Source organism: Merops nubicus, unplaced genomic scaffold (assembly GCF_000691845.1).
Source record: "Merops nubicus isolate BGI_N331 unplaced genomic scaffold, ASM69184v1 scaffold9020, whole genome shotgun sequence".
In the NCBI taxonomy this organism is placed as follows: domain Eukaryota; kingdom Metazoa; phylum Chordata; class Aves; order Coraciiformes; family Meropidae; genus Merops; species Merops nubicus.
In genome coordinates, this window is record NW_008582154.1 from 20737 (window position 1) to 42858 (window position 22122).

Consider the following 22122-nt stretch of genomic DNA (forward strand, 5'->3'; position numbering starts at 1 on the left):
GTATCTTAAAATAGCCTCTGTAGCTTCAGAGCTGCCTAGAAGGACTCGTATAGGTTTGATCTCTACAGGGCCTGCTGCTGGCTCTTCTGTTTCAGAGGTTTTAGTGATGGCTTGTGGAAAGATCTCATTTCCCCTAGTACTGTATTTAATACATAGGTATGAGTACTATTAGACTGTGAGGTTTGATGAATCTCATAACTGGTTTTTCATCTTTCTTTTTCTTTTTTTCTTTCTGCAATACTTTATGCTTCAAGCTGCAGTAACATGTTCTTACTTGAAGGGGTAGGTGTCTGTATGCCTGGCTTCCTGCTGTTCTGAAACAGGGAATGTTTGTGGTTACTAATTCTATTTCGGACTTGTCCTTTGAGTTAAGAAGGAAGAGTGCAGAGAACTTGGAAAATATTTCCCTTTCTTCTGTGGGGGTGGCCTGTGTAACTTTCCTTGTCTGCCTGTCAGTGCTCTTCTCCTGTTCCTGTGGTGCTTGGGTTGGAGGATCTGCTGCTGCTTTCACCAGTTGATTTACTCATCCGTGCTAGGAAGCCACTGTTTGTCCTTCTGTCTTGCAATGCTCACAGGGCTCCCCCTCCCCCATTTCTTATGTAGCTTTATAGGAAAGTGTTCAAGAATATTTCTTACATTGTGAAGTCTTACTTTGAAATACTTTGCAGTTGAAGACTACAAGTTTTAACAGATGGATGGGAAGTTAAGCTTTTCCTCCCTGAAATGGTGTGTGCTCTTGACTCTTCATTTTTTCCCAGGTAGTCACAGACACATGTGAAAAGCTACCACCACCTTGTGGATTTAACATAAGAGTTCCACTACAGAAAAGATGTTGGTTCATTATTGTTTCTGGAAAGTTACAGTTCTTACTGTCTTGAGTGTTACTGACTGACTGGTCAGTCAGACGCGTTTCATGCACACAATTCTGCTGGGTAATCTTAACTTGGGTACATAAGCCCAAGTTAGTTTTTTTTCCTACCTATACATTTACACCTCTGGTGTGTAACCTTAGGTTTTCTGCAAGATGCAGAATTGATAACTTCACATGAAGCAGAGATCTGTGTCTTCAGCAACCTGCAATGAAGGTGACATATAAAATACAGACATAGTAGTTTTGACCACACTGGAAAACTGGAAGAAGAATTATTAGGTGTTCACTCACTGCCATGCATTTGTGCTTCAGCATGAGAGCTTTAATTTTTATGTTGGTTTTTAGAGTACAGTATTTTCCTGAATCTTCAAAAAACAAGAAAGAATGGTTCTGATAAATGTGGTGCATCTTAATAAATTGACTCTCTCCAAATGTTAAAAGGGAGAATAATAGATAATTTCAAACTGTTTTACCATGAGTTTAACCGTGGTCTTATTTTTAAATATTTACAGGTATTTTTTCAGCTGCAGAATTTGGCCACCACCTCAAAGGAACTCATTGTTAATATAATATATAGCATGCTAGAGATGATGAGCTAGTGGGCTTATTTCAGAATTCCAAACTGCCACCTGCTGCTAAAATCTATAGCATCGTTCCTGGATGCTGAAGGGTCTGTCTACCTCAGCACCTGCTGCATTTCACTTTAAGTAATTGTTTAAAAATTAAAGGTTGCCCACTCTCCTGTGTAAGTTGGTGGAGACTTGTTCCAAAATGAGCTCTTTGCCTTCCTGAAATAAATTTCAGGGTTATAAAACTGTCCAAAGTGGTGACAAACCTGTGCTAGATTGTGTCGATCGTCACTTACGGCGTGCCTGAGCTTTTGTTTGGCTAATATGGACAAAGGAGTCCGCTTCACATGATATAAGTGTTTGCCCTAAGAAGAACAGAGGTCCTCTTGAACCAATTAGGCAAAAATAACAGCTGGGCTACCCACTAATAAGGAAGGTGCTGCTAAACCTCTTTTCATTGTGAGAAGAAATAAATCTTTTAAGGCTTACTCCCTTGCATTTTTATAGAGAGCAATTCTTTGAAAAATTCAGCAATCCAGCTGGGTGATATGTGCAGGAAGACTGTGAAGAAGATAAAGAAACTTGTAAAAATAAAAAATGGTATTATAGCTGTTAGACTTGGCAATTATAAATGTTTCATTGAAGATTTCAGTATTTAGAGAAAGTTTTACTGTTTAAATTGTTAAGAACTTGGAGTTTGGGGTTAGCACAACAGGCAGTCTCGCACAAGTTCCTTGTAGCCTGTTCTGCAAGAGGACATTTCTTCCTGGAGCAAATCCCTTCTGATATCTTCTTTAAATAAAGGCAGCTCACACATATTTTTAGTAAGTCTGAAAGAAAAGCAGGAAGATTTAGAATATGGATGTTACAGAGGATTGGGACAGGTAACACTAACTTTTTGGCCTTACCTTTTCTGTGGAAATATTCATGTTGTAGTCAAGCAGCTAGTTAGGTAGGGAGTGCACTCATGATTTCCTGTGATAGATTGACTTTTCCTGAGGAAAACTCTAATGCCTGATGGGGGATGATTTGGTAGTAGTCAGATACAAAGGAATGAAGGATTATCTTTAATTCCTGGGTGGGTGCTCTATACTGTGATTTACTGAATGCAGGATTTTGTATGTGTCAGTGGTATGTAGTAGAGCTGTGTTGGTTGCCATCCAGTAAGATACACAACTGCCATATGACTTCATCCTGGATCTGTGGAGGACCAGATATTGAAGGACCAGAGCAAGTTTGACAATGCTTATATGCATCTGAGCTGTGTTCTGTTAGGAGTAGCCCAGATGATTATGGAGAAAAGGGCAGGTTTGGTTTTGATAGGGTCCTAGCTTTTTTTGTTTGTTTGAGTTTGTTGGATATGGCCCACTTTCAGTAGCTTTTTTCTGTTAACATCTGAACATAAATAATTTTGCTATGCAATAGAATTACAGAAGATTTGATGATTGAATAAACAGTTAACTGAACTAGACACTTAACACTTCAACATCTTTTGAAGTTATGTAGCATTCTGAGGTGCCATGATGTGTGAGTAGGAGACAAGCAAAAATATTGCTAGTTTTCCAGATGCTACTGCTGTGTACACTGTATGGAAATACTGCTTCTCTGTATTTTTCACTGAAATCAGTGAACTATGGGAAAACAAGGAGGCAGGTCATAGATGAATTCAATGGCACAATTATTCTGATTTTTGTGGTTTTTAATTTTTTTTTTTTCTTCTGTCGAACTCTCAAGATCATTTGAATGTTGTTAGGAATGTTGGATTTGGTAAATCTATTGTAGCTGTCCTTAGAAATAAAAATTAAAGAACAAAATTTAAATTATTGGCTGCTGTCCTAATGTCCTGGCTACTGTTCCTGTGGTCAGCGGGTGGCCTGGTCAGCTTTTCCAAAGCCATTTTTCATTTTAAGATATTTTTATTTCTTTGAAATAGGCAAAGCCTTTTGAAAATGAGGGAGCAGCCTGCTTGTGCTGGTGTAGATTAAGGCTTATATGTGCAACAAAGTAGCTGTAGAGTTTTTATATTCTGTTTGCAGTAATAGTAAACAGAGCATCTAAAATAACCACTTGCACATTGCAACAAACACATCATCATTTGCTTAAAAAGAGTTATAATTACAGTTGACGAAGCGTGGACACCATAAAAAATGCATTAGTTTGGCTTGACACATTAATTACCTGTTTTTGCAGATGTTTTTATATATTGTTGTGTGAACAGTTTACAAAATAATTACAGGAAAGTCATATGGAAAATAAACTAAGTGGGTGGTTTCTCGCCTTAATATTTTCATTCATGTGAATCTGTGTGAGGCACAGCTGCTCTGGAGCAAATGCAGAGGGAGAGAGATGGGGAATCTTGATTTTTTTTTTTTTAAGGTCTCTGTGATCAGCCTTGCTACACTTATAACTTGCTTCAGCAGTGTAGTTTTTAAATGTGTGGAATGACATTGATGATTTAATCCCCGTGATCAGGAGGGGTGAGAAGCTTTGATCCTGATCAGATGAAACATAAGTCTTCTAATACCTTGGAAAATAAATGAAAAATCAATATTATTTTAAGCAGAATGATTTTTTATGAGCAGTTGTAAAGATTCATCAAAGGCTTTGACACAGTTTAAACATTTCTTGTTTGCTGCCATTTAAAGAACTTGCATTTCAAGTTTCAATTGTAATTAAAGAAAGATACCTCTCTAGATTGTGGGCTAACCACAGAGTGGAAATAGGGGGTCAATATGCTCACACAATGCTTCAATCAAAAGTTCTTAACTAGAATAAATTAGTTGATTCTTTTGAGAGTAAACATGTTGTGGAACTAAAAAGATTATCCCATAGCAAAATGTAATATTACATTTAAAAAAAAATGTTAAATCTGTGATGAAGATTTTGTAAGCTGTCAAATATACAGATTCGTTCTAGCAGTGTATTTCAGTGATTTGGTTTTAAGTGAATAGTTCTGTGACCTGAAATTTGTCATAAATGCTAAAAATTAGTTTAATGTGGTCTTTATTATTACTCATTACCCTGGGCTTAAGGCTTTTTAAGTAGTGTTTATTTTTAAAATTAATGTCCTGAATTTCTTTACTGTTTTTTTTTGTGAAATATTTTCTGTTTAAATGGGATTGTGTATTGCAATGTAGCTTTTTACATTTTCTTGGTTAAAGGAATTTAAAGAATAAAAAACCAAAATCCCACTTCCATAAATCCAGTTCTCAGACATCCACCTGCTAAAGTATTCAGACTGAACTGTTAATGATCTTACAAATAAGGTGCAGAAATAAGAACTTCTTGAGTAAATGTTTTGTGAATCCACACCCTCTTTTGTGGCTGCAGATTTAAATGAGCAAACAGTTGTCAAATGTTATTTTACAATTTACTCAGGAAGGAAAAGTAGAAGGAAAACTGAAATTAATATCTTGTGAAAATAGGGAAAACTAAGACAGCTCTAAGGCGACATCCTAGCATATTTGTGTTAATTACTGTGAAATTACTGAGGCATTGAAAAAAGGCAATAAACATCCAACCTAAATAGACGTAACTAACAATTAAACAGTAAGTTTGACTTTTATGATAGCCTTAGACACTACCCGGGCAGTTTTCTACCAGTCTGCTTGAAGAAAATGCTGGCTAAAGAGTTTGTTGTTGCTATGCAGATGATTTGTTTTCCCTCAGCAACTGCCACGCTGTGGGTCTAAGAGAATACAGGCAATCAATAGTGGATTGGCACAAGAAAGTTTTATGGTGCTGTGAGATGAAGTGCAGTGATGAAAGCAGGAGCGTTACTCGTCTTTTAAGAAATTACAACAGACATTTATAGAGTACTGTGTATCTATTCTCTTGTGATAATGCCAAATCCAACTTCAAACAGTTGAGTGTTATTATTTTTTTAATCCTACATTGAAATAAGACTGACAGGCTCATCTAAGGGAATTTCACTGGAAGAGTCTTACCAAATGGAGGCTGATAATACAGGTGCTGGACCTGGTACAAAGTCTTTAGAATGAGAGAAACTGCTGAGAAATCAGAACATATCCATAATACTGGATGCTGAAAGTGCACAGAATTCTGATTGTCCAGCTTTTCCACAAACCAAGTATAATCAAAGGTTTTTTGCAGAGCAGGGCTCTGTGTCTCTGTCCATGGAGAGGACAATTACTTTTCCATCCTGCTTTGAGGTGAATAACAAGATCTACAGTAGATCACTTGCAGAAGAGTTCAGAGTAGATCTTAAGTCTCTTCTGCTTATTCTTGATGAAGTCTTGACAGTTCATGTGTTAAGGTGTTAAGTGTGTAGTCATGATATGAAAAGGAAAGGCAGTCTTTATTTTATAACAGGGTCAAAATGACTAGTAGTAGACCATGGCACTAAAGTGGAAAAGAGACTCAGCTTTCTTCACACTCTAAGGATTACATAAAGCATGAGCAATATTTGATTTTATCTTGTATGAGGCAGGAGGGAAACCAGCAGCCATGAACATGAACTCTCTGAAGTGCATCTAGATTTTCATTGTTCTCTGCACTTCTAGAAAGTGTTTTAGGAGAATTGAATGGCTGGACAACCTGCCCTTTCTCCTTTAGTAAAGAGCTGGAGTTAAAGGTGGCCAGATCTGCCTGACTGAAGGCTCAGAGAGATTGCTCCTGCCCTGAGCTGCTGGAGAGACATGGCTGCAGGTTACCCCTTCTTTGGGTCCTACCCCTAGTGAAGCTGAGTGCACATCTTGCAGGTGTGCACACACTGTGTATGGACATGGTGGACCACAGACAGAGGCAGGAAGGTGTTACCTTCATGGGCACCTACATAACCACGGGCAGCGCGAACGGCCCAGCCTCCTTCAAGCTGTTCCTGGTCAGGAAAGGCCTGATGCTCACAGCTCTCTAGTAGAGATGTGATCCCCAAGGTCCATAGTCCAGCTCACAGACATTTTGTCTGACTGACATGCTTATCTGGCTTGAAGTTTGTTAGCGTGTCTTATGCACAGAGAATAATGAGCACACTAACACAGAAAATAGTGAGGAACAAAGTTTCATAAGACAGACAATGGTGGCCAGGCACAGGGCTCAGTCAAACAAGCATATTGCCCAGCAGCCTGCTTATACACAACAGACCTGTAAAATTCCCACTTGTTTTTCTCATGCTTGCCCCTTCACAGCCTTGACCTCTCCATTGAACATCTCATAATGTCTTCCACATTGCTAGAATCCACCCACTCAAAAATATCCCACAATGCAAGCATTTACACAGTAAGCTAGACATCCCATAATAAGTCTGCTCTTTCATAGGAGACTCATTCTTGATAACCCACAATAATCCTGGGGCTTTTTTTTTTTTCTTATCAGTTCTGAAGTTTCTGGTTGAACTTCTTCAAGGTTACACTCGGGTTCCTTTCATGGCCCACTGATCAGGGTCTTATGAGTTCTAGTCTTTGTCTTTGTTATCTGCTGTCAGGGTTTGTGTGTTTGCATGTTGTAGTTTATTGCCTCTCCTGTTCCTTGCCTTGTCTTTCATGTTGAGTAGCTGTTAGGCAGATATCCTTCCAGTTCCTTGCCCTCTTTGAATGTGGGTTTGTGAGAGGCACTGGCTGGCACCTGTTGGTGCAGAAGCTGGTTATGGCCAAGGCTGATTCTGCAAGTTTTGGGTGGCTTCAGTTAGGGCTAGCAGAGGCTGTCAGATCCATATGAAATCTCTGCTATTGTTCAGACTTCCCCTGGAACAGTTGTGTCTAACTCTTTTCCAGCATAGTAATCTTTATTCTTTAACAATTGTGGCTCATATTCTTTTTACCTTTGCTTGTCAGTTTACTGGTTGGGTGTTGTCATCACAAATTTAGGCTAGTGTAACAATATGCTGCTCATGATGTGAATGCCTGTAAGTTTTGGAGTGAATATAGAATTTGTGTGGTATCATGGGATTCTCACCTCTTGCATGAGTTTGGGTAGATTAGACATAACACAGTGGTAGTTTAGCTACCTGGGAAGTGAAGCAATTGGTGGAAGTGCTTCTTCCTTTGTCACTCCAAGCCAACAGGCAAGGGGCAACTAATATTGGAAAGCTGTGACCAAGAGTTGTTAGTTTCTCTCATGTTGTCTTATGGCTATTAGTAACATTTCTGTCTTTCCATTATACTTAGGAAAGCCTATATTAGAAAAATGAGGGGAAAACCCAAGTTTCTTTATTGTTTTGTTGTAGATGTCTTATTGTGTCTTCCCTAATGGGCTTTTTGGTTTTTTTTTGAGTGCAATATTCGGATCAGTGGTTTGTTTCAGTTCTTATGTTGCCATAGGGACATAGATCACAGAAAAATGAAGTAAGACTTTTTATTTACCTTAGTCTATAGCAAGGGTTAAATTGTTATTTTTGTAGAACTCTGAAATCATAGTAGCTGCTTTTTATAAGATGCATATTTGGAGGTCTGATTGTGAAGGAAACTCAAAGGAGTTTCAAAAAGGTAGAATCAAAGCAGTCATGTGCTTTGATTACTTTGTACCTCTCTCTGTACAGAAAATATAACTTTCTTTTCCTCCACTGAGGTGAATCGAGCCCAACGCGTCGAGAAGCAGTGAAAAGGAAAACTGCAGAATACCTTATGCGTGCAGAAAGGATTTCCAGTCTCTACCATACCTCCTCTGAAGATGCATCCCTTTCTATGGTAGGCTTTAATTTTGTTTTTTGCTGAACCAGATATTTGGCATAATGTACTCACAACTGGTAATGTGAACACTTTTTGATCATGCTAAGGAAATTAAATGTAAAGCAAAAAACCACACAAGACAGTAATGTTTCTTTTGATTTTCCCATGAGAATATTGCATGGTCCTGTAGAGAGCAAGAAGACTATTGGTTTCTTTAACCTAGCAATAATGGTGTATCAAAAGTGAGGTGAGCATGTGATGGGGTTGTTGAGATGGATTTCCCACAAAATAAAACTTAATTGAGCAAAGGTTCTTCCTGATCCCTTCAAATGTCTCTCTTGTATATGCTTCAGTGATCAGCTGCTTCTTGATTTTTTTTTTTATTTTTGAGTTTCTGTAGTAATTTACACCTTCTTAAGCAGAAACACTCTTATCTGTACTTGTACAAAAGACAAACAAAGCTTGTTCCATGATACCCTCAATAAATTTCTACTTTGCCCTTTCTCAAACAGTTCCTTTGGGACTTATCTGTGCTTACTCCAGACTTTTACTGCAGTTGTGCTAAACTGTGGGTGATTGTTGATGATTGCCCTGTGGTAGTAAATGTAAAAGTTACCAAGTTCCTGTCCTTCTCCATTTGTGTCAAGTGAGGACAAAACGGGCAGAGGATTATTTCTTCTTATTTTACACATCTCTAAAAATCCTTTAAGGAGACCGCCACTGCTACAAAAAAGGGAAGCTTTTAAAATCCAACAGCCTAGTAAATAAAGTAAAATAGGAAAACTGTTGGTTTTTGAAGAGTAGCTTTTCTATGCTGAGTCCACAAACACAATTTTGAGGATGTTTCAAATGAGATATATTTTGTGAGATTTGGAGTCTTGCTACTGCTATGAATTGTACTTTGAACAATTTCATATTTTGTACTGGTAAGAACTCCTACTAGGTAGTCTTTCTTTGGGTCAAACACTCCTGAAAATGGGGAAAAATCTGTACTGAAAAAAACCCTCAGTGTGTTTGGAAACCACAGAACAGGGAAAAAAAATGAAATAAGCCTATATTTGCCTTGTTGTAAGTTTAAAAACTAATCGTGGTTGGGAAGGAAGAAGCAATAGGTTGCACTTTTGTATGTGAACTTGAGAAATAAATTATTTCCTCTTTTATGCTGTACTAAATAAGGCACATGCCTTCTTTCCATATCCAAGGGAAAGTAAGATTAATTGGGGTAAGACAAGAAAAAAAAAAAGTGATGAGATGAGAATACCATTCTTCTGTGTTGAAACTCAAAATTGACAACTCAGGTCAAATCTGACTTTTCACAAGCAAAATATTGCACCTGTCTAATTGTCATTTTTACAAAAAGACCCATATTTTTAAGATTTGGCTTTGTTTTACCCAAGTCTGTGTGTATATTTTAATATCCTTTATTTGCTGCTGCTCATAATGCATAAAGTTGACTTTTATCTTAGAGCTTTGGAATTTGCTGGCATACAGGACAGATGGTGCTAGTGGGTCAAAATGGTTGTGATGAGCTTGTTTCTGAGTTGATAGCTGAAAGTTAATGGGGAGAAGGACTTATCATTACAATAACTTCAGGAGATAAGTGGTAGGAACCACTAAGCATTATCATGCCCTGTGCTGTAGCTTAGTACCTTAAGGCGAGTAAGGAATGTGACTCTTTCTGCGTGTTGGTTGCTGAGCAAACCTGAATCCTTGCACCTCAGTTACTGCTCTGTCCTTTCTGCTGCCCAAGATAGTTTGTACAGGAGTTTGCATGTGTTATAGTCTACCCTGTGCTGGCAGTAATAAGTGCAGTGAAATGACCTGCATCTGTATACAGTGTGGTTCTTGGGAGGTACTAGTGGAAACACGTAGATATTGGGTCCTTCTCCTGAAATGAAGTCTGCAGTGTACAAGATTAGTGTGTATGCCTCCTTGCACCATTGCTTCACACCAGCTTGATATTTCTCTAACCACCATTTACATGCCACTGGTCGTGCTGGGAGAAGGCTGGTCTGTTGCCACTAGCACCTCCTGCTGCTGCAGGTCATACTGACTGGTGCCATCTCTTGTTCAGCGGCTTGGACACGATCTGTATCCAGATGGTTAAATAACACTCTACATACCTTCTTGCCTCCATGGATCTCTAAAGAGGACTGTTGTCAACTCTTCTGTGCTGGAGGGACACTGATGTTTTTGAGAAGAACTGCACATGTAGGAAGCCTTTTCTAGAAGGATGGCCAAGTACTGCTACACCTAGTAGCCCAGCACAGTTTGAACCATACAACTGAAATTGTTTTGCAAGAAAAGGGTGGACAAATACTGTTCCCTAGCAGTATCTGGGCCTATGCTACAATTACAGAGTGTGGTTTTGTTGTGGGAAGCATGATTCAGTGTGAGCAACTTCATGGGCTGTTGGGGGTGCTGAGACCATTTGCACCTTGGAGGAAGAGGCCTGACTGGTAAGCAGGCAGGTAAAGCTCAGAAGTGCAGGTTCAGTCATTTTCCTGCACCCTTCAACCTCTTGTATCTCCCAGCAGCTTAGGCTGCCAGCCATGTGCTCAACCACATGCAGCAGTCTTAAGAGACTATGCCTCCTAAATGCACCCCAGGCCACCCATTTGCCATCTAGCACCATATGAAGGTAAAGCACGGTGGCTTTTCTCTGTGGACCTGGGACAGAAGGAAACAGCCATTCTTTTGTGGCTTGAAATGCCCAGTCCTTGCCCCTTGGAAGACCAGAATTCCCTAGAGGCAAAGGCCTGGCATTTCAGAGCTGATAAGCAAAAGTTATCCTTGATGCCATGGAAACCAAAGAACAATAGTATTTTGTTACTTTTCTGGCCTCAAGAAAAAGCCAAAGTGGAGCCCTCAAGGATAGCATCCTTAGCAACCACCTTGCTGCTGGCAGGTCTGAGTGGTGGAGAGAGAAGCACGAGAGGAGGTGTTTGGGAAACCCTTGGCACTATTGAAAAAAGGTTATGGGCAGAGAGCTTAAGGATGGGTAGAAGATTTCTTAAGGCTGAAAAGAAGCACAGGGAGGGAACTGATGCAGCTGTGACTGACCATGAACGGGGAACTCACTTGACAAGGTCTTGTAAACAGTGAGAAAAGCCTTGCTGTGACCTGCAGGAGATGTGGAGGTGGCTTCTGGAGGTTGCAGACAGGCATGCAGACCTTCTGGAAAAACAAGCTGCAGCAAATACTGTCCTCCTCTTCTTCCTCTGTCACCACACAGCAGCCTCAAAGTTCTCAGCCACAGACACTCAGGAATGCTGTGTGCTGGCAGCAGCAGGCCATTTTGCAGATCCTCAAGCTCAATTTTCTCCTCTGCCCCTTTATAAGTAGCAGCTCTGGGGATTGACCTGCAAGCCTGTGTAGGAGCTGTGGCAACAGCCTTTGAATCACACTGGGCTGACTGCTGGAAAGCTGCAGTATGCCTTAGCTGTCAGCTGCAAGGCACAGCACAGCCACACGTACAAGCTGTGGGGATGGTTTAACTTTGGTATTTTTATAATACCTTTTTTTTTCACTCTTTGAAATTATTTCTAATTCTACATATGCCAATTTTTTTTTTAATATTCAGAATTTTTTTTTCACCATTATAAAGCTGTTGTCCTTTAAAATGTCAATTATTTTTTATTCTCAAAGCAATTTAGTGACAAGAGGTACATACAAGCCTGATGCCCAGACAGGAGAAGCAGTCTTCACTGTCCATAGTTTTCATAAGATGTCTTACTCCCTAAATTTTTTTTATTAAATGTGCATGAAAATTACATGAAGTATAGAGAAAAGATACTGCTCTAGATCTGTGAGATTTAAATTTAACATAACATAAGAAATTCACTCTGAAGGTTTCCAAGAACATAACCAAGACGTGTCAGCTTCAGGGGAGACAGTGTCCAACTGGTAATCACTGGGGTCCTTCTGAATCACACCACAGCTCTGTCTGGTTCAGATGCTTGCAGAGATGGTACTTGGCTTTCTCCTGGTGAAGCATGAGGAAGGGGCTAGGGTGTTCTGCCAGCCCAGGATAGCTGGAAACTTTCACACCCATAGCGTGGAGTCTTGCACCACAGGCCAGCAGCATCTGCTTCAGAACAAGACGTTTCCTTACTGCAGCTGAGGGTCTGATTATGCTACAGGGGGACAGTTACTGGAGCTGTCAGACACAGGCCTCTGAACGGGGAGGGGAGATGCATTTTGATGTGCAGCTTTTCACTGGTGTTCATGAAAATGTTCTTTCCTTATGCTGAGGTTTTGTGGTGACTGCTGTCAAAGGTGACAGCATCAGCAGTGAAGTGATTTCCTATCAAATGGTGTTTGTGTCACTCATTAACATGGGAGGCTCTTCCTCAAGCTTTGCTGGTGCTGTACTTCTCTTTATTCCTCTCTCTGCTATTGCAAGTGCTGGCAATGAAGCCAAAACTGAGGCAAGAGTTATTGCCATATTTCATTGTGTAGCTTGCAAAACTAGAGCCTTTTGAAGGCAAGTGGTGGCTAAAAAGCTGCTGAGTCTTTGCAGAGGCCAGCATCACAACTGGCATCATCCTTTTCTACTTGAAATTAGCACAGGCTAGCCAAAAGATGATGGTGGGGAAGGAACTGGTGCTGCCAGTCCTGGTGGTAGCTACAGCTGTGTAGCTCAGAGCATAGGCTGCAAGTGGATCCAAATGTATAGGGGCTAGCCACAGGAGGTAAGGTCCTGGCATACCTGAGCAGTGTGCTGAGCATCTGGACAGGCTGCTGAAGGCCTTCTGCAGACAGAGGTAGCTTGCCACTTTCTTTACAATATAAATGCCTTATTTCTAATGGCAAATGAAGATTTTGACTTTTTATTACCCTCCTTCCTGTATAATTTTTTTTGTTCCTCTTTTTTTTTGATGAGAGCACTGGCTTTTAGTTATTTTTCTTCTTGCTGGCTAGATGCTGAGCTTGGGTTTTTACTCTGTTCAGAGGAGCAGGCAGTTTCTCAGAGTGCTTAATTGCTGTAGTTCTGGGAATTGGGTGTTCAGAGTTTGTTTCCAGCTTGCTTCATGGCAGAGTGTGGTGCCTGCCCATCATTGGGCTCTACTGTTAGACTTTGCAACAGTGAAACTAAAGTACTGTGAACAACAACAAATAACTTGAAACCAATAAAAATGGAGAAGCTACTGGGAGCTGTGGAGCTGTGGATGTGATTGTAAACCATTTTAAGGTAAGGAATGACTGTAGAATGCATACAGGTAAACCAGGGTGTGTGTGCAGTAGTACTGACTGTGCCACCATTGGTGATATTTTAGAGAAGGACCCAAAAATATGTACCAGGATTTTTGGTCTCTTCAAAACATGTTGCGTGCAGAAACCTGATCTATAGTGTTATTAGACAACTGTTAACTTCTGTAGAGGTGTATGACCTTAACTCATGGTTGAAATGTTATGCATAAGAGAAAATTTTTAAAGCTTGATTATCAAGGAATGGTTACGAGGTGAACTAGCATGCAGATAGAAGCTGATATCTTTTATGATAGTCCAGAGGATTTGGAAGTATTCTCTTTCATTAAATGTATTCCTTAGAATGCTTTTGAAATCTTGTAATGAATAATTTTGGTGCTAGCACAAACTGTTTCAAAGCAAATATTTTCTTCTTGGAGAAAAGCTGCACACTCTCAAAATATAACCCAACAAAAGAACTCCCTCGACCTTCCAACAGCTAATTTAGCTAACAGCCTAAATTAGGTTTGGAGAAAAAACTTCCTGTAGAGGTTTTATTTATTTATTTTTTTTATTTTTTGTCCTCTTCATGCTTAAACCTGTAGTGATTTGTAGAATCTGAGCTGTTTTCTCTTAACTGCTCTTGCTACTCTTGCTTGGTAGTGTGTTTATATGACAATTATAAGACCTGGACATAAATGAAGATAAATAACAAACTCTTCTAAATGTCCAGCCCGGTAGGTGAACACACAAGAAAAGCACACTTATTACCTCAATGTTTTTGGAACATGTGTTTATGACCTTTTCTTTCAAATTTTGCAAGCAATGCTTAAACAGGTGGTGGTTTTTTACAAAGGAAAAGTTGTTTTTCTTTTTTTTAGAAGGGGAGAGTGGTTGACTGGCAGCATGAAGGGGAACCAGTTTTGGGGAGGGCTTTGAGGAGGTGCTCTGGCCTGTGAGAATAGCACAGCAAGGATGCTGGAGGGGAAACACTAGGGGGGAAACAAATGGAATTACCTTGTTCAGGATTGTCAGTTTTTCTGGGAGTTTCTGATCATAAAGGAAAATGTCTTGATATTCAGTGATACTGAAACATTTCATCTGCAGCATAGTTGCTTACCAGCAGTTTTCTTTTGTAACATATTTGTTAAATATTGCCTCAGGATGAGGCAATAACAAATATCTCATAACAAATGAGATAAACAGCTTTTGACTGTTAAAAGCCTAAAAATCAAGGAGTTTCACCTATCTCTTAATTTACCTTTGTGCAACAGAGGCATACTTGGAAGGCAAGGTTATACTTAAAAGGAGTTTGGCATTCAGCAACTCTGCAGATGAAGTTACCTCATTTGTGAAGAAGAGATACAGGTCTGTGGTTCTAGTAGAGGCTGCATGTTGAATTTTTGGAGGAAGATCTAAAGAATTATCTCAATTGGCAACTAGAAACTTCTGAAAATGTTTGTGCCAGAGGTATATGTGACGCTTAAGAAGTTGATCTTTATCCCAGAAGACTTCTAGCTGAAACGTTGTTCCCTACTCTGACGTGTAAGCTTTGAGTTTGCCCTGAGAAACTAGAAAACATAGCATGGACAAAAGTCTGTGCATGTTAACTACCTGAAGAGTTAGCACCTGCCAATTCTTTTGCTATGGTGTTACTTTCTAGATTAATGATACATAGCTAGCGACCTTTTTCTAAGGCAATTTTAGGAATTGTTTCTGTTGTGCACCTTTTTATTAAAAGGATTTCATAAAGCTCTTCAGAGAGCAAGGGAACCCTGTTTATAACTTGGTATTTTATGTTCTTCAGACTTAACTCCTAATTTGCTTCCTCCTTCTCAGTGATCTCTGAATTATTTCATATCCAGGATGCCTCTAAGGTTTTGATTGGTTGTTGTGATGGGGTAAGAACTGAGTAATTGATGACCTGGTTCCATTAAGCATTGTCAGTATGAATATTCATTACTTTTTCTTTAAAAAAATTGTATTTTCACTGTTATTTTGATTTTTATTTACTTGCAAGTTGTTTTTTCTCCCTGCCGCCCACTAAGGACAAACAGAAAACTTCTCCTTTCATCTTCTCTCTCTCTGATTTATGATAAATTTAGTTTCCTTCGGCCTGGCATTTGCTTCAGCAGGCAGTCTTCCTTCAAGTACCACCCTGATTGATGTATAATCTTTGATATCTTCCATTAGCCTCCAGGATCACTAAGTTCAAGGCCCTCTTGGAACCTAAGAAGCCCTGCCGAGGAACTGAAGGCCTTCAGAGTCCTTGGGGTGATTGACAAGGTAATTCTTCAGTGTCTCTTCAAGAGTTCAGTCATAAATCGACTGCATGCTGACATTTTGTCTTTGAAGCAGTGGATCTTAAGGATATGAAACAAAAGGGGAAAATGACTCAAATGCATGTGCACTTTAAAATAACAAAAGTAGAAGAAAAAAGGCTTTTATCTAAGCAATTCATGTAAGGTCATGCAAAATATATTTGAGCTAACGGATAAGGTACATGCTTGGTGGCATTCAACAGAATGAGGCCTGTTTTTCAGAAATGGAGTCATGGTTACAATACTGGGGTAAGGACGAGTTGATATGTTCAGCTGAATAATCTGGTGGATACTTGAAAAATGGCAGGGTAGAAAATTCCTACTGTTGAAATGTTAATTGAAATAGGGGCTGGGGGGGGGGGAGGTAGCACATGACTGTTCCCCTGCCCTGAGAATTTGGAACTGAAAACCCTCACCAAGACAGAGATTCAACAATGAAGCCCAACTTACTTTTGACTCATGCAAATAATGTCTTCCAGAATCCCAGGGTAATACCCCTCAAACAGTAAAGAATGATATGGATTTTTTGCAAGCCTAATTAAGAGACCAGAAGAGTTGCTGCATTGTTTTGATAATACTGATTAGTTATCACCTTACCAAATACTTTTAACGTGATGTATTATTCATCAGTGTGGCAGTGACTAATGCAGACTGTAAAGGCTCATTTCCTTTTTGCTGTGCCAATTCCCTTGTGCCTTTTGATAGTTCCTTGTGTAGTCCCTGGTTTGTGCATGATGTACTGATGCATGGTCAATTTATGTATTTGTAATGTGCATCAGAGAAGCCTGTAGCCAGTCTCTTAATGTCTGCATTTCTTGATTTCTTTTTCTTATTGCACTGAACCCAGCTATGAGGAATGATTTTTGTTTTTCTTTGCCTGAAACAGGCAAATTCATTTTAATTATGTGCATAAGTTGATAACTTCTCCTCAGAGGGCTATATACATTAGGTATTATGGTTGTTTTTATAGCACACAAGGTTTTCTCAGCTCTGATTTGATGTTCATTGTATCTTCTCTCCTCAGTTGTAAGTAGAGAATTTAGCCTCTGTTCTACTTTGTATAGCTATTGGAGAGGCAGATTGGAAAGAGCACCTGTCTGTTTGCTTAGTAGGCACTCACTAAATCAGTAGGCACTGGATGGATGCAGTAGGCATGGACTTTTTCTTTCAGATGTCTTGGTACTCTGCATACTTGATTCCAGATTCTCCTTATTACAAACTTTCTCCTTCTTACAAACTCAATCTTATATGAAAAAGACAGCATACTCAGAATATTTTTAAGTGTTCATAAACTTGTGAGGCAAATGAAAAGCTACTCTCAGCCCAAATGGTTAGAGCATGTTTATTTGGTTTTACAACACATACACAAACTGCATGTGAGTATGAAGCAAGAGTGTGCACATATATCTGTGTGCTGGAGATGATGCCCCTGCCTTTGGTTTGAGGCACCATCTCATTTCCTTCCTCACCAGCACTGTTCCTTGCCTCTTTCTCTGCTTGCATAAAGCTCACATTGTGGAGAAATCCAAATAATGTGCAAGTATCCTTGCTGGAGCCAAGCCTGTGACGTAGCATGTTCTTGAAAACGGATTCTGATGCTTCAGGACCAGCATTGAAGATGCCATGCTTTGGGGCACAAAGTCTGTAACTGACACAGAGTTTTGCCTGGAAATACTCTTCTCCCTTTCTAACCCTGAGGTCGCTGCTTCAATTTCAGTAGAAAAAGGGTGTGTGGATTTGTAATAAGCCACTGGCATTTTTACTGCTGTCTTGCCTGATCCTGTGCAAGACAGGCTTAAAAACACTGTCTTAAAAATGGTGATTGGTTTGCAGGCTTGTTCTCCCACTACTGTTTGAAGCCCAGGGTGGTGTCTGCTGGCTACAGTGCTGCCTCGAGAAAACCAGCTGTTAACCTGCACTCCATCAAATGCTGAAAGGTTCAGTGCCTTCCCTTAGAGTAATGTCAGTCTTTGTTCTTCGTTTGAAGCCTCTTGAAGTGTTTTGAATTGGCTTCATTTTCACAGACAAAATGCTTGTTGTTACCTGAAACTCTGGGTTTTTATTTTTTTTTTTAAGCCTAGGCAGAATGATTAGGTGTTTAATTTTTGTCTCATTTATTCCCAGTGTGCCATTTTTCCCTTTCTGCCTTTCCACCTTCCTTGTCATCTGGATAATTTTTGCTGTGTTGACCCTTTCATGAGATGGAGACCTTGGCATTATTAAACTCCTTAAAATGTTGTGAAAATTCACAAAAGAATGGCCATAACTGTGCCTCCCCTCACATCCTTCTGCTTCTGCTCTCATGCAAAAACTGTGGTATAAATCCAGCTATTTTAAGACCCAAGAGGACCTACACTTTTGTAGAGGAAACCAGGTTTCTTGAATTCTTTTGCTGAATTTGCTCACTTGATGGTGTCAAAGGTTAACTAGTGGAGTTTGCAGGTATTTTCTGTATTCCTTATGGGAAGAGTCTGCCTGTGAGTAGATTTCTGAAAATAGAGGTCTAATGTAATTATGAAGGTGGCTTTTGTCCTGCAAATGTTGTGGACTCTGAGGTGCTGCTGACTGGGCATCAAAGCTCTTGTTTAGTGCTACCAGAGGTACCGTGTTGAAAGCAGGCTAATGTCTGAATATTTTACTACTGTAAGCACCGACCAAGAAGGGTCAATTATCAGTTCACGTACCTTAAAACAGAAAACTTCTTTTTGGAATAGCAAAGATTTTTGCTTTCAAAATTTTCCTAATTAAAAATCAAGGTTGCAGATTCTGTGCTGAGTTTCTGCCCTAGGCAAATCTTTCCTTTGAAGCTGCAACTGGCCCCTAAAGAAATGACTTTGTTACGGTGCTGCTGGATACCTTCACAGTGCTGTTTCAAACCCAATTTCTTATTCTTTAGAACCCTCTGTTATTTAGATTCATTCAGTTTAAAGATTCATCTTGAAACCAGATTGCATTAAGTAATTTCTAAGCCTCTGCAACCAATAACTGTCTTTTCTGTCCCCTCCCCTGGTCCCCCATCAAGGCATGTTATCTGCATTGGCACTGGTGTGGCTGTGATCAGTTCTTCTGTGGATATCTGTACATTTGAGCCTGTTCACTATGCTGGGTTTTAAGCTTTATTCCACAATCTGAAACTTTATAAAATCAAATATATAAAATATTAATAAAGTAATTTCTAAAATTATTTTGGGAGTTTCTGAAGAGAATTCTAGAGGTAGATAACTTATGATGTTATTCTGAACAACTAGAAGCAATTTTGTTGATTTTGAGCATAGGTTAATTTTTGTGGCTGGGGGGGTTTGTGCTATGGTGAGTAGCTGTAACACTCATGGTAGTACATTATAGTACTGCTGAAGATGATCAGTGGGCTGGAAAACCTCTCCTACAAGGACAAGCTGAGAGAGTTGGGGTTGTTCAGCCTGGAGAGGAGATGGCACTGGGGTGACGTTACTGGGACCTCCCAGTATCTGCAGGGGGCCTACAAGAAAGCTGGGGCGGGACTTTTTACAAGGGCATGTAGTGACAGAATGAGGGGTAATGGCTTCAAACTGCAAGAGGGTAGATTTGTGAATGTGGTGAGAATACTGGAACAGGTTGCCCAAGCAAGTTGTTGATGCTGCATCGCTGGGTGTGTTCAAGACCTGACTGGATGGGGCTTTGAGCAACTTGGTCTAGTGGGAGGTTTTCCCTGCCAATGACAGAGGGCTTGGAACTAGATCATCTTTAAGGTCTCCTCCAACCCAGACCATTCTATGATTCTGTGATTTTGATGAACTGACCTTAGAAATATGCAGAAGAACTAAATCAGTATTAATTATTTAGAACGTGTGATTACTGCTTTTCTGCTTGATGAGTGAGAGTGCCAAAAACCAGAAGTATATAGAATGTATGCAGAGTGTGCATGCATAATCTGCAGACCTGCAGTTGAATTCAAACAGGTTATGTATAGTGTTTAATCAGAGGAAAGGAGAAATGGGCTCTTTTTATGGCAGTGTGTGTGTGCTGTGCACGTACAACAGGACATAGGTGACTACGTCCTGTTAGTGTTAGAAACAAACCTGAGGCAGTGTTCAAGACTGTTGCAGGTGTGAAATTTAGTGGACTGCAGCAGATGTTTTCTGTCACCTGGCTCTCAGGTGCACATTGCCAAGCAGCTTTAGATCACCTGATGGATTTGAATGAGTGGCTGTGTGCACATAAGTGTGGGGAGAGAGGGAGCTGCCAGAGTGCAGACATCAGTTCTTGTTTCATCACGATGCTTAGGAAGAGAAAATGGCTGAAAATGTGTTCAAGTGAATTCAGCTGACCAGCAAGCATTCCTCACCCAAACATGGCATAATGGAAATAGCAGTGGCAAAAACGGTTAAAAATATTAAACTGAGTAATAATAGTAACTATTAATACAAATAAAGAAATTTTTAAGAGCTTGCTTTGTTTTGATAACCCTTTAGTTTAAGTGACTTGCCAAGTCCTGAAAGATGAAATAAACTGCAGAGTCCTTGTCAAAACTCATTTCTTGGCTCACTACCTTCCTTTCCCTCCTGCTGCAGGATTATTCCTAAGCTACAGTCAAGTCTCAAGCCCCAGGTAGCAAAGCTTGCTAAACGTTAAAACATGATCTCTCTCTCAACTGGAAAGAGTCTTGTCTCTTCTCCCCAGCCCTCAAACACCTGCCATTTGTTTTCTGAAGTATTTCCATTTGTACCAGTCTGAACATTTCTCAGTGTTTTTTTTATTATAACCCTTAGTTTCTTAGCTTCTTTCTTGTTTGTCTCACTAAAATGTCTTTTGACTTTAGGGAATGTTTTGTTTCATCTGGCATAAACCAATGCTCAGCAAAGGTTTCTTGCAATCCAAGTATTGATGCTAGGATCAGGTGACCCATTTGTCTTGTCACTGGTTGTCTGTCACTGCCTGTAATGGGATTTTCCAACTGGTGAGGTGAACGCAAGGAGAAGAATCCAAGGTGATCATCTGATACACCTTTGAGTTTGCAGGACTTTCACCAGAGAATGTATCCTATGATAAGTGTATGTTGAGGAGGTAAGGAGCAGAATTAATAGACGGCCCACTGGTAACTTAATTATAGGATGTGTTTTCAGTGTAGAATGGCAATTTAATAACAAAATTGAGCTGGTTTTAAAGTAATACAGTAAAAAAGTAAGTAAAAGTACTTTTAGAATAAGGCTTTGGTGTGTCTTCAAAACCTTTCTGGTTTCTGGTACTGCAGGTAATAGATCCTATTCAGTTTTCTTTGATCAGGCATGAGGTATTTTCCAAGCTGTGTTAAAGAACTTAAAGCCACATTTTTTGTAAGCAAGCATGTTTTGAGGTGTTTATTTTGATCACTGTTAAAGCCTGCTTAAGTAAATGAAAAGCACAGTGTTCTGTGCCATGGCCTGAAGTGTGGAGACTGGAAAGAAAAAAATAAATTAGATCCTGGGCAGGGGGGAAGGGAGTGGGACAGGAGCAGAAGCCAGAAAAGAAAGGGGTCTGGGGAGGTAAGTGTGATAGAGGGTTGCATTTATGTTAAAGCCACCAGCAGGAGAGCAGTGCATATAGAGCAGTCCTTAGTCCTTCCAGTGTTGTTGTCCCCTGTGACCTTGGTTGGGTGCTCAGTAGGGTGACTGGTGGTTCACCATGTTCTTTTTTCCTGGTGACTTGCCTGTTGCCTGCCTCTGGGTTTGTGATTCCCCTTATGCTGACTTCTGCAGTATTCCTTCAGTCTCTTATCTCAGGGCTTTGATGCATATGTTCTGAAGGCGGCCACCGTGACTTTGGGTGGCAGCAGATGGTAAACCTTCAGGCTGCCACCGGCTATACTGGTGTTAAGTTGGAAACTTAACGTTTGATGAAGAATCAGTAGTGCATATGAAAGAGCTTTTACTGCAGAAATATCTTTTAATTAAAAAATTAGCATACTGAAACATTTGTTAATTTCTGTGCATTTAAAGGATCCTAAAATTAACTGTTTTCTTAAAGCTAGACTATGGTTATTTACCAGGCAGGTTTTATTTTATTTTAGTCCAATTAATTGTACCTACTATATGGAATTGAATGTAATTTATTTTCCACTAAGCTGTTGGATACACTGTAAATCAAATCTAAGAAGCTAATTTTTTTAAGTAGCTTCTGTCAGCATCAGAATTAACCCTTGACTTAGGAAGAAAAAAATCACACCTAGAAACTGCTATTTGGCATCATGGTGGGTGTTGCTCTCTGCCACCTTACTGAGATGCTACTGTGTAGTGCTGCTGTGTTCACATCTTGTTTTTGGATGTGCCCAGGAGCTCAAGTGCTTGTATGTAAAAGGGATGTCTGTGTGCTAAAGACACCTGTACTTATTTGTGGAAGTTGCTGTTTGCCAGTCAGTGTTTTTGGCCACATGGAATTTGTCACCAACGCAGGAAAAACAGGGAAGGAGCAACAGTGCCTTAAGAGCCAGTGTGAGATGTAGACCTTGCCTCTGTGCATTAGTTTTACAAATAGGATTTTGCCTTGTCTCCTTTTGTGTCACAGTCTAGTTGCTCAGTGCTCAGGAATGC

At 39.9% G+C, this 22122-nt stretch overlaps 1 protein-coding gene across 1 annotated transcript in view; it reads left to right on the forward strand.

Annotated features, from left to right (window-relative positions):
- The window catches only part of RPS6KC1 (ribosomal protein S6 kinase, 52kDa, polypeptide 1), a gene marked incomplete at its 3' end in the record, with an annotated part of 52705 nt that overhangs the window by 13624 nt on the left and 16959 nt on the right, over nt 1-22122 (forward strand). The window contains exons 5-6 of the mRNA XM_008936762.1: nt 7966-8084; nt 15450-15542. Of these exons, the coding sequence (XP_008935010.1) occupies nt 7966-8084; nt 15450-15542 (212 nt within the window). The remainder of the gene's footprint in view (nt 1-7965; nt 8085-15449; nt 15543-22122) is intronic.